The 12,897-nt window shown below is 35.0% G+C and overlaps 1 protein-coding gene across 3 annotated transcripts; it reads left to right on the forward strand.

The window, feature by feature from the left end:
- Window positions 1-351: 351 nt before the first annotated feature.
- Window positions 352-10,690, forward strand: LOC124450237. Of its 3 annotated transcripts, XM_047000839.1 has the most exons (5): window positions 352-369; window positions 4,902-4,958; window positions 5,874-6,060; window positions 6,866-6,999; window positions 7,508-8,209. In XM_047000839.1, exons 3-5 carry the CDS (start codon window positions 5,874-5,876, stop codon window positions 7,712-7,714), a joined length of 528 nt encoding a protein of 175 aa, XP_046856795.1. In that variant the 5' UTR covers window positions 352-369; window positions 4,902-4,958; the 3' UTR covers window positions 7,715-8,209. The 3 variants fall into 3 exon arrangements, 1 of the variants encoding a protein (XP_046856795.1); XR_006949917.1 differs by lacking the exons at window positions 352-369; window positions 6,866-6,999; window positions 7,508-8,209 and adding an exon at window positions 10,668-10,690 and having other exon boundaries at window positions 4,732-4,958; XR_006949918.1 differs by lacking the exons at window positions 352-369; window positions 6,866-6,999 and having other exon boundaries at window positions 4,750-4,958.
- The last annotated feature ends 2,207 nt before the right edge of the window (window positions 10,691-12,897 follow it).

The following is a 12,897-nucleotide window of genomic DNA, read 5'->3' on the forward strand; positions in this document are numbered from 1 at the left end:
TAATTTAAAATCTGAATTATTTTTGAAGTCATTCTTCATATAATCAATGCATGGAAACAGCAACTAAAGATGGTTTGGGGACATTGGTATGTAATAGAGACAAGATCCTCTGTTAGAAGTAAGTGAGCAAGCACTTTAATGTTTAGTGCAGCTTCTACAAAACCAAAAAAATGTTGTCCTGATCAGTGAAATTTGACGTAGTACCTTGTATTAATGAAGAAAAGTGGAATGGATAGCAATGTATTAGTGTTATTCTAATGGTCGTAACAATCGCTGTGAACAAAGTGAGGTCAACCCATTATCGTTGCACAGATGTGGGTGATCAGTGTTATTGTTATGGTACAAGTTTTCGTTATACAACAGTAAGATGTAAGGCGTGTTTTGTTATTTTAACATTGAGCGTTCTTCACTATAGAAGAAGATCAGACTCCGCTTGGCCTCAGTTTAAGGCTTTGCCATTTCAACTTATGGCGCCTCTGAAAACTGGAAAACTATTTCCGTAAAATTTACAAATTAAGACTTCATTATCTCTAAAATGTATTTCTTGCTATGCGCGCGAAGACTTCACTGTATTCAGAAGGATAAAACTATAAAGGATTTTTATTAGAACTGGTTCAGATTTCGGAGCCGTTTCTAGTTGTGTGACATAGTTTAATGTTAAGTGTTGTCACATTCCCAGGCTTTTTGTCGCTTTTACACATTTTTTTATTGCCTATCGTTTAGCCTGTATTAAACTTCTTGCTAAAAAATTCAATTCACTTTCAAAAGAAATCAGTAGAGCACAACTGAATATATGAATATACACCCACCCAATTAATGTTCTAGTTAAGCCTAAGTTCTAATTAATGTTCTAATTAATGTTCTAATTAATGTTCTAGTCTGTTATACATTTGTTAGTCTTTAATTTTCTCTTTCAGGGAACATGAAGTGCGACGATATAGACACAGTTTACTCTGTTTTTGTCTCTGTTCTTGTTATCTACATCATTCTAACTATAATTACTTTCATCGCGTCCATAATTGGATGTATGGGAACTTGTTGCGCACCACGTGTAAGTGTTTTTATCTTTGACGTCATGGCTTAGCCACTTAATCAGTCACGTGAGCACTACTAGAGAATGCGCTCTCGTCGAGGAAGTGCAGTGCGTGAAGTGCAAGTTGTGCTGTGTAATATGAAGTCCTCGAGGTTTATATGATACTTTGACTAGGGTCTTGTCTACAGTCAAACGCGTCTTGTAACAGTGTCCAAAGACCGTTTTTAATGAAAACATCAACTGGCAAGTTCTATATAAAACTTTGTGCGTTTAACAACGCTACAAAATTCAAATCAGCAGAAGATTATGTATTAATGGCGTACATAGGTAGCCTCGGTTATTATTGGATCCATATTCATGTATTTTGAAATTTGTACTAATAATCGTTTTAAACAAAATTTAAAAATTAACACATGCATATAAAAATATAAACTCGCTATATAATTACTACTTCTCGTTTAGGATATGTCACGAAGATAAAATTAAGCACTTTTATTTTTAGTTATTCCCAAAATTTATTTGCCAACTCCTCTCCTTAATCACTTTGATATGTTTGCTGTAGGATCCTGTAGTGGTCGTGACCCTTGGTGTACCTGTTCAGGACGCAGGCGCTGTAGTCGTGACGTCCAATCAATCTTCAATCCAACCAGGTTATGTTGTGCAGCCAATGCCGTACCAGGTCCCTGGGTATGGTTATGGCGCTCAACCTCCTCCATTCCAGACCACGTATGTGAACAAGGTGGCGTTGTCGAATTAGGAAATCCATTCAGTTAATCAGTGTTTTCCAACTTTTTTTCATGCTTGATGTTTACATTTTTTGATATTAATAACAATTCGATATTCATTAAATCCTAATGTAAATTTGTCATAAAAAAGACATAGCTGGTACGCAGTGGCAAAGTCAATTAGTATAAATATAATTGCCCAAACCTAAAATATTTAAGCTTAACCATCTCTTAACGTCCAAGGCAGTTCCATCCCACTAAATCTTATCTAATTCCATTCTCTATCTAACAGCACTCTGTCCTTTAACACAAAAATCACACAACAATGTCATCACTATACCTTGTAAATTAACACCATGTAAATAATGTATAACTAGTATATATGTTTTCTAACTAATGTATGTATTGTAATCTGAAAATGTCTTAAGCTAAAGACGAAACGTTATTGTTAATAAAATTATATACCCATGGCCATTTTAAAAGTTTTATGTTGGGCAATTATATTTATACTATGAATTCGCTTTCCGCCTGGAAAATTCATAGTCAAAATATTGAACTATGCAAAAGGTCAGAAAAAAGATATTGGAGAATTTTAATTTGGACACTTTAAGCGCTTACAACAGACTGTATTTTATTTTGTTGGCACATTGAACAGTTTTATTTCATAGTTTTTACAACAATCCCCATATGTAACTCTTATTTGATAGGATATTTTTTGAAATTGTGAAGAATCTTCTTTAAACATTGATATACTTTCTCGCTGAATTTGCTAAATTTATCTCCTCATAAAAAATGCTAAAATCAGGATAAATCACTCTCCCACACACACCCCACCCCACCCCACCCCCGCAATTTTAAAACGGATTTGAGGATTTCACATCACGTTCTTGAAGACATTTACGTAGAAAAAATTCCCCATGGACAATGTGATTGGTAAAATTCAATTTTCGGTAATTTTCACAACCAATAGCAATGCAGTAAAGGTATTTAAATATTAAAATTACACGTCTTAAAATATTTCGAGTTGCGCTTTCTCCGCTTCAGAGTTAAGACCACTTACATTGAGGAAGTTCAAAGAAATCAAAGGTTTTTGTTGCTTGTTCACCGTCTCTACCAAAACCTAAATCATTTGCGAAAATGGTGTTGACAAGAAGCACTGCGATTGAGTCCATTGTGACAGGGTCGATTATACTTGGTTTTGCTATCATTGCTATTATTTGTGGTGCGATTTCAGCCAGTAAACTGTCTGGAAGAGCTGCAGCGAATACTGGTCTATGGCCAAAACAAACACGCACTTTTTAAAACGGATTTGCGTCATTCAACGGATTTGAGAATTTCAGAGCACGTTCTTGAAAACATTTACATAGAAAAAGTTCCCCATGGACAATGTGATTGGTAAAATTCAATTTGGGGTAATTTTCACAACCAATGGCAATGCAGTAAAGGTATTTAAAAATTAAAATCACACGTCTTAAAATATTTTGAGCTGCGCTTTCTTCGCTACAGAGTCAAGACCACTTGCATTGAGGAAGTTCGAAGAAAATCTAAAGGTTTTGTTGCTTCATCGTTTCTACCAAAACCTAAATCATTGGCGAAAATGGTGATGACAAGAAGTACTGCGATTGGATCCATTGTGACAGGATCGATTATGCTTGGTTTTGCTATCATTGCTATTATTTGTGGTGGCCTTCGGCCAGTAAACTGTCCGGAAGAGCGCCTGGCCTATGGTCGCGTAAGTGTATTTTAAAAGTAAGATAAGTGAGCACTTTTATGGTTATTCTTGCACTTAAATGCATTCAATTGTCTCTTACCATCGCAAAATTTGCTTTCGTTCGTTGAAATGTGGCTAGGTTGCTTTGTTTCTATCTACACACAATAAGATAGGCTTTCTTTGTACAGTGACGCCCTACGTGTCAAGTTTGTGTTATTTCCTCGTAGCTACAGTTTGAAACTTTTCAACGTAGAGCTAAGCATGAAAGACTAGGCCTCTCCACGCGGAAAACCTTAAAACTTATGAAAATAGAAAGACTTAGGGAATGAAAATCACTTTAGAGCGACGAAGTTATCATGAAATTTTGGACTTTTTGTTTCATTATCCTCAAATCAATTATTGATTGAAACCAAGGGACACGGTGTGCTTGCTGTGTCATCACAATTTGATTTACTCTTCTAAAAAGTGTCGGAAATGAATAACTATAATTTTTCAATAATTCTTGCTCGCGAAATGAGAGCCAAAGAGTGTTCTTTTGTAAATTACAGCGTGCTTGATATCAAAATCAGTAATAATCCATGGGATATTAAAAGTCAAGTATGTGGAAATTCTGCATAAGGCCTCCAGCGTATTGTCAAAGTTTTAATTAATGCAAACGTTTGTATAAAATACTTCAATTGAATTAATGACGAAACGTTTTGGTATAGTTTCTGCGTATATTGAAAGTTTAGTTAACTGATGTTGTAAAGTTGTAAAGTAACACTTTTTCAGATAAACGACAATTCTTAACTGCATGAATGAAGAAATACTTTACCTGTAGATGTATTTCAGGTAGAAAAAGGAGCTGCTGTGTAACAAGGATATTATTATTAAAAATGCGGAAAATAAGTACAATGAGTGTTTGTGCATGTTTGAATAATGAGTTAATTTCAGAGTATCGACGGAGATTTTACGTCCAGTCCGGTATGACACCATTGTGTTACCGACACCGATTACACGTTTGCCGATTGGTGGGTTGCAACCATCCCCCTGGGAGTAAGAGAAGAATGGAATGCTCGCCATGTTCGATGAAATTTGCATTTTAAATAAGGAAAATACTTTGTTAAATCATCCAACATGGCTGCTATGACGTAGCTTGCTAACGAAGAATACATGTTTACATTTTATGACAAACATTACTTTTTTGATTTTTATGATCATCTTAATTGTTTTTTATTTTGTCTTTTTACACCATCAGAAAATTGCTTAGTACTTCTTTTTCCATTTTGAGAGGGACAGTTGGTGTGGGTGTTGACTGATGTTTCGACATCCTTACAGGTAGTCATCTTCACATCAACACCAAAATCAACACCAACCGTCCTTATCAGTGCTGCTCTAACGTGGACGATCCATATCAACAAATATCTTACAATGCTCATTTTCGTTTTGTTAGTTTGTCGTGCCTGGAGTCTTGAGTATTTTGGCGGGAGTTAAGAAAAATAGCCTTGTGGTAAGTTTGGCTAACCGGAGTTCGGTGTAAACATCGGATAGATTTAGTCGACTGTCGGAGATACTTTGTCAGGTAGTAGAAGACTATCGCATGCACAGCACTTTTCAAAATGACGAAAAAAAATTAATAAAATAGTTGCTTTCAAAGATGATTGATTTCTCCATTCTTTAAAAATGCTTTCGAAAACAATACATGACATTGCACAACATTTCAATTTGATTTGCGTCTTTAGTCGTGGATTTTTTACGATTGAATGTAGTAAAGGGTATGTGGAATATGTTTGGTATGCAAGACGTGTGGGGTATGTTTGTCATGTGGGATATGTGGGGTATGTTTGTCATGTGGGATATGTGGGGTACATCTTTGTAAGCGTTTCTCAAACAAAAGTATAGAGAATTTCGATGGAAAACCTTTTTCTTATAACCACAATAATTGTTTTGAATCCTAAATGCTTAACAATCTCAACATTTCAAACATATTTCGTATGAGGGTGTTTGAAAAGTCTTAATTGATTCCTCAAAAATGGAACGCTACCTAAAGCAAATAATTGAAGCCAAATCTTATATCAGACACGCGAGATTTACCCAAGACACGCGTGTAGTGTTTCGTGATTCTCTCGCGGAGTAATAATTGATTTACTACACACGCGTGTCTGGGGTAAAATCACGGCTTCAAAAAATTATTAGGGTTTTGTATTACGCAGTAATTTTTAACTCTAGTGATTTGGACGTGACGTGTGACATGCTACATCCAGTTGATTGATATATAGGTCAGTTTATCGACGCTTGAGGAATGCAACCCAAAGAATGGAGAAAACAATTTCACGAGACATAACTTGCAAAAGCAGATAATTCAGAAAGCTGCATGTAACTTGGGTTCATTTTTTTATTCAAAAGCTCATTTTTGTGTTTTCAGATGGCGTTTGCCCTTTTCTTCAACATCATCGCCGTTATTGTTTCCAGTGTAGCAAGTGTTATTCTGATAATAATAGTAGTCCTTATGAACGAAGTGAGGTCATCCGGACATTATAGTTGCAGCGACCAGGGTGATCAGTGTTATTGTACATCAACATCTATCTACTCTGATTATAATTCAGTAAGATGTAAGGCGTGTTTTGTTGCTTTCATATTTAACATTGAACGTTCTTCGGTATGGAAGAAAACTTAATGCTATGTAGAGCAAAGGCGAGTGTTGCTTAGCCCTTCTATTAACCAAGCTTGAGGTCTTCACGGTAAAATATGGTACCGAGGTGTTTTTGTACATATCGAGGCCATAGGGCGAGGTTAGTACTTAGAGACAGAGGTGCGATATTTATTTTTAAAGGCCGAGCAAGCTTGGTTAATGAAAGGTTTATTATACGCTGTAATTAACCTGAACTCAAATATTTCTTTCTTTTTCCCTATTGATAACAAGTGAATTTAGCACATGACAGAGCGACCCTTTTTAAGTAAAGATTTTCATTCATTGATTCATTCATTCTCGGTGTTTGGCAAAGAGTTTCAATTCTCTATTTTTTTCAGTAAGAAATAAATCATTTGATACTATGTTCCTCCAGATAACAAAACCCACTTTCCGAGTATTTTTCCATCATCTCGCATTTGTTCGTGATTTTCTGTTTCGTTTTTGCGTTTCCAAAACTTTGCTTTACGTGATTTTCTATTTTGTTTTTGCGTTTTCAAAACTTTGCTGACATTTGCTTATAAAATTACGTGTAATGGAAGCTCAAAAATTTTTAATTTATATGTTGCCATTGATAATCACCCCATTTTACATGAATGTTACATTTTCTGAAATTATTGCCTGGTAAAGGACAATTTGGGTCATCGAAGGATAACATAATCAAAAGATGTACAAACTTCGCCTTTTAATGATTCTGACAGTCGTTGACATTACATATTTTGTTTCAGGGAACATGAAGTGCGAAGATATTGACACGGTTTACTCTGTTTTTGTTGCTGTTCTTGTCGTCTACATCATTCTCACTATTGTTACATTCACTGCGTCCATATTTGGATGTATGGGAACATGCTGCGCACCACGTGTGAGTATTTTAATCTGTGACGTCATAGCTTAACCACCACCTGAGTCACGTGAGGACTCCTGGAGAATGTGCTCTCAGTAAAAAAGTAGATTCACTGTATCTGTATTTTGATTCACGGATTGGAAAATGTGGTGCTCCGCTAGTTCTCAGGTCTTCCAGCTTCCAGTGCATATTTGAGCGTGAAGTGCAAGTCGTGTTGTGTAACATGAAGTCCTTGCCGTTTACCGCCATGATAGTTTGATTACGTTTAAAGTTAAACACATCGTGTAACCGTTTCCACTTTTCAAAGACCGTTTTTTAATGAAAAACATCAACTGGCAAGTTCTATATAAACTTTGTCCGTTTAACAACGCTAAAGTAATGAAAACAGCGGGAGATAATGTATTAATGGCTAACATAGCTAGCCTCGGTTATTGTTGTATCCATATTCATGTATTTTAAATTTACTGTGATTCGCCAAAATTTATTGTCCTTCTCTCGCCAATCACACTTGATATTTTTACTGTAGGATCCTGTCGTGGTCATGACCACTGGTGTACCCGTTCATAACGCAGGCGCCGTAGTCGTGACGTCCAACCAATCTTCAATCCAACAAGGTTATGCCCATGGCAATGTCGCGCAGCCAATGCCGTCCCAGGCCCCAGTGTATGGTTATGGCGATCAAACTCCTCCATTCTATACTACGTATGAGAACAAGGTGCTCTTGGCGAATTAAGAAATTCATTCAGTTAATCAGTACTTTGCTACTCCTTTTCATGCTTGATGTTTACGTTTAATTAGTGATTAATAATCATTTTGAAGTTCAAAATAGTCAATTTACCCCAGATGGCTATGTCTGAACTATTTGTTAGTTAAAATAGTCTACTACAAGAGAGCTGACAGGTGATTTGTGAATAGTCTATCAATTTAACTACAAAACACGTCGTTCAAACTTAAATACGTTTACGTAAAATACGTAGAAATAGTGTCATAATGTAGCACGAAAAAGCTTGTTTTAATTTCGCAATAACACTTCTTGTAAGTTCTCTTTGAACTGGAATAACTTGCTCTTTCTGTTTGTTTTTCTTTTCTTATTTTACTTTCCGGAGTGTAGGAAGCTGTTTTCAAGGAAGTTGGAAAGTATCACTTACAATCACTGATATGAATATTTCACTGGATAACGCATCATGTATAAAATATACTAAGATAATTGAAGTATACTTTTGTATTATAAAATCACAGTTTTTGCGTTTTTATTCGTTCTACAAACTTTTGATTAGAGCAAAATTTTTGTGAAAGGGACAGAACAACCGGCAAAGATATTTAATCCTAACAAGTTCGTCTTCTTGGCTTTATAATGGCAGAAAATTGAGATGGTACAAGGTCGACCTGCATTGTTTTAAAACAAACTGGAGATTATATGATGCTGCTGGTTCTTAAATAATGTAGAAATATTACAGAATCCTACTACTGCTACCAAAATTTCAACTGCAATGACGTTTATGGAAGATTGCTACAAATTTACTGAATTAACAACACTTTGTTATTCAACATCATTGTCGTTATCAATATCTACATTCCTGCATGCAGTAAACGACCATACATCTGTGTACTTCACTCCAGCTTTGTTACATAAACAACGTTGGGAGTTACAGCCACGTTGCAGCCAGTCTTACAACCACAATGAACGTTATCAAGTAGGGAATCCGGCGCTAGGGGAATGGTCATCCATACGACTTCAGACTTTCAGTTTCCCGTCACTCGTTTGCCACCCATTTTCATCTGGAGGAGTAATATCCATTTGTGGTTGTAAAAAGAAAGGCCAAAGTGCAGCTTGGTAGTTTGACCAACGAATATGTTAAAGCAAACTGTCACACGTTGGTAGTAGTTGCTCATCTGAACACTTTCCTGTCTTGAACAATGAGAACTAACTTTTGTTGAAGCCTCAAAATTCTTTTCACCGTAACAAACGAATCAATTTAGGTGAAATACAATTTCTTCTCGCGAGGGAAATGCACTTCCTAAGAAACTAAATGAGTTTAAATATTTGTGGTTATGTAGAAGAATGTTCCATGCTGTTTTTTCCCCTTTCCATAAAAAGAACTATGCTGTCACATCCTTAAGGATAATTTTAAAAGTATTGATTACAGTATACAATTCTTTCACTTATTATCATTGTAACAAAAGAAAACTAGTGAAATCATTGGTGTTACAGAAATGAAGAAGGCTGTAAGTTCCATAAACTTCCATTGCTAAGAGTTAGTGTAAATATTGCTAAAGTCATTCTTATTGCATTCTGTATACAACTGAGAGATATTTTGCAAAAAGAAGTTATAAAATCTCAAAACACCAAGCTAGAACTCAACATTATATACAACATTTGTTTACAATATGTCAGAAGTGGTAAACTTTTGTATTTTTCAACAATCTCTTTCATAGGTTGTGATGATTGTTAATCTTCAGTTAAGGCTTTATGCTCAAGATCTTGTTTTACAGTTCAAGAAAGAATATTTTTCAGTGAGCCATTTCAGAAGCCAGAACGCTGGGGTTTTTGCTTGGGTTCAAACTTTGTTTTATTGTAAATTGATTAGCAAGGACTTTCATAGATAAAAGTTGTCTTTGTCATACCATGAAAAGGAGAGTGAAAAGTTCTGGCACATTGATTGAAAAAGTGATCCTGTATATATATTTCTCAACAAGAAATGTAGTTATGATTTTGATCTATACATACTAATTTACTAATTTACTCTGTGTCCTTTGATAAAAGTTTATAATGTTAATTTAAAATAAAGAATATTTGAATTATTTTGAAGTCATTCTTTATATAATCAATGCATGGAAACAGCAACTAAAGATGGTTTTGGGACATTGGTATGTAATAGAGACAAGATCTTCGGTTAGAAGTAAGTGAGCAAGAACTTTAATATTTAGTGCAGCTTCTACAAAACCAAAAAAATTTTGTCCTGATCAGTGAAATTTGACGTAGTACCTTGTATTAATGAAGAAAAGTGGAATGGATAGCAATGTAGTGTTATTCTAATGGTCGTAACAATCGCTGTGAACAAAGTGAGGTCATCCCATTATCGTTGCACAGATGTGGGTGATCAGTGTTATTGTTATGGTACAAGTTTTCTTTATACAATAGTAAGATGTAAGGCGTGTTTTGTTATTTTAACATTGAGCGTTCTTCACTATAGAAGAAGATCAGACTTAGCTTGGCCTCAGTTTAAGGCTTTGCCATTTCAACTTATGGCGCCGGTGAAAACTGGAAAACTATCTCCGTAAAATTTACAAATTAAGACTTCATTATCTCTAAAATGTATTTCTTGCTTTGCGCGCGAAGACCTCACTGTATTCAGAACGATAAAACTATAAAGGATTTTTATTAAAACAGGTTCAGACTTCGGAGCCGTTTCTAGCTGAGTGAAATAGTTTAATGGTAAGTGTTGTCACATTCCCAGGCTTTTTGTCGCTTTTACACATTTTTTATTGCGCATCGTTTAACCTGTATTAAACTTCTTGCTGAAAAATTCAATTCACTTTCAAAAGAAAAATCAGTAGAGCACAACTGAATATATGAATATACACCCACCCAATTAATGTTCTAGTTAAGCCTAAGTTCTAATTAATGTTCTAATTAATGTTCTAGTCTGTTGTACGTTTGTTAGTTTTTATATTTTCTCTTTCAGGGAACATGAAGTGCGACGATATTCTTGTCATCTACATCATTCTCACTATAATTACTTTCATCGCGTCCATAATTGGATGTATGGGAACTTGTTGCGCACCACGTGTAAGTGTTTTTAACTTTGACGTCATGGCTTAGCCACTTAATCAGTCACGTGAGCACTACTAGAGAATGCGCTCTCGTCGAGGAAGTGCAGTGCGTGAAGTGCAAGTTGTGCTGTGTAATATGAAGTCCTCGAGGTTTATATGATACTTTGACTAGGGTCTTGTCTACAGTCAAACGCGTCTTGTAACAGTGTCCAAAGACCGTTTTTTAATGACAAACATCAACTGGCAAGTTCTATATAAACTTTGTGCGTTTAACAACGCTACAGTATTCAAATCAGCAGAAGATTATGTATTAATGGCGTACATAGCTAGCCTCGGTTATTGTTGGATCCATATTCATGTATTTTGAAATTTGTAATAATAATCGTTTTCAACAAAATTGAAAAATTAGCACATGCATATAAAAATATAAACTCGCTATATAATTACTACTTCTCGATTAGGATATGTCACGACGATAAAATTAAGCACTTTTATTTTTAGTTATTCCCAAAATTTATTTGCCAACTCCTCTCCTCAATCACTTTGATATGTTTGCTATAGGATCCTGTAGTGGTCGTGACCCCTGGTGTACCTGTTCAGGACGCGGGCGCTGTAGTCGTGACGTCCAATCAATCTTCAATCCAACCAGGTTATGTAGTGCAGCCAATGCCGTCCCAGGTCCCTGGGTATGGTTATGGCGCTCAACCTCCTCCATTCCAGACCACGTATGTGAACAAGGTGGCGTTGTCGAATTAAGAAATCCATTCAGTTAATTAGTGTTTTCCAACTTTTTTTCATGCTTGATGTTTACGTTTTTTCACATTAATAACAATTCGATAGTCATTTAATCCTAATGTAAATTTGTCATAAAAAAGACATAGCTGGTACGCAGTGGCAAAGTCAATTAGTATAAATATAATTGCCCAACCTAAAATATTTAAAATAGCAATAGACTTCAAGCTTAAACTATCTCTTATTGTCCAAGGCAGTTCCATCCCACTAAATCTTATCTAATTCCATTCAACACCACTCTGTCCTTTAACATAAAAATCACACAACACTGTCATCACTATACCTTGTAAATTAACACCCTGTAAATAATGTATAATTAGTATATATGTTTTCTAACTTTCTACATGTATGTATTGTAATCTGAAGATGTCTTAAGCTAAAGACGAAACGTTATTGTTAATAAAATTATATACCCATGGCCATTTTAAAAGTTTTATGATGGGCAATTATATTTATACTATGAATTTGCTTTCCGCCTGGCAAATTCATTGTCAAAATATTGAACTATGCAAAAGGTCAGAAAAACGATATTGGAGAATTTTAATTTGGACACTTTAAGCGCTTACAACAGACTGTATTTTCTTTTAGTGGCACATTCAACAGTTTTATTTCATAGTTTTTACAACAATCCCTATATGTAACTCTTGTTTGATAGGATATCTATGGTGGCCTATGAGTGCCATAGTAATTTCTAGTGTTTCCACTCCATTATTGGTCTTATTTCATTTCTATTATTTTACAATTATAGTTTTGTTTCAGTTTTGTTTTGTTTAATTATTTTTTTTAACAGTTCAATTATAGTTTTGTTTCAGTTTTGTTTTGTTTAATTATTTTTTTAACAGTTCAATTATAGTTTTGTTTCAGTCTTGTTTTGTTTAATTATTTTTTTAACAGTTCAATTATAGTTTTGTTTCAGTTTTGTTTTGTTTAAGTTTGGCTTTTTCTCCAAATCAGTTCAGTTTTCCAAAAATAAACTGAATCAATCATATGCTATGAGTGCCATAGCCCACAATTCCCTGTAATTCTTACCTCATAAACCCTATATTTCCATATTACATGAAGTGGGCTCTATACTTTATAAATATGGCGGAACCATTGAGTTCTATAAGACCTGGAGGGGAAACGTCAACCAAATTACTATAAATTATTATCGCGCGGCCGCGTGGTCAAAAACATGGCGGATTTTGGTTGTCAAAGTCAGCGGAAAGACGCGGGCTCATGAAATGACATTTTTTTCGCCCACCCGGATTTGACAACCACAATTGCGATTATATAAAATATCAATGCCAAACACAAAAACTTTTAGAAATTTTATCTTTAAAACATGCTGCAAACTTGTTTGGTATACGG

This window comes from Xenia sp. Carnegie-2017, unplaced genomic scaffold, assembly GCF_021976095.1.
Source record: "Xenia sp. Carnegie-2017 unplaced genomic scaffold, XeniaSp_v1 HiC_scaffold_24, whole genome shotgun sequence".
Classification (NCBI taxonomy): domain Eukaryota; kingdom Metazoa; phylum Cnidaria; class Anthozoa; order Malacalcyonacea; family Xeniidae; genus Xenia; species Xenia sp. Carnegie-2017.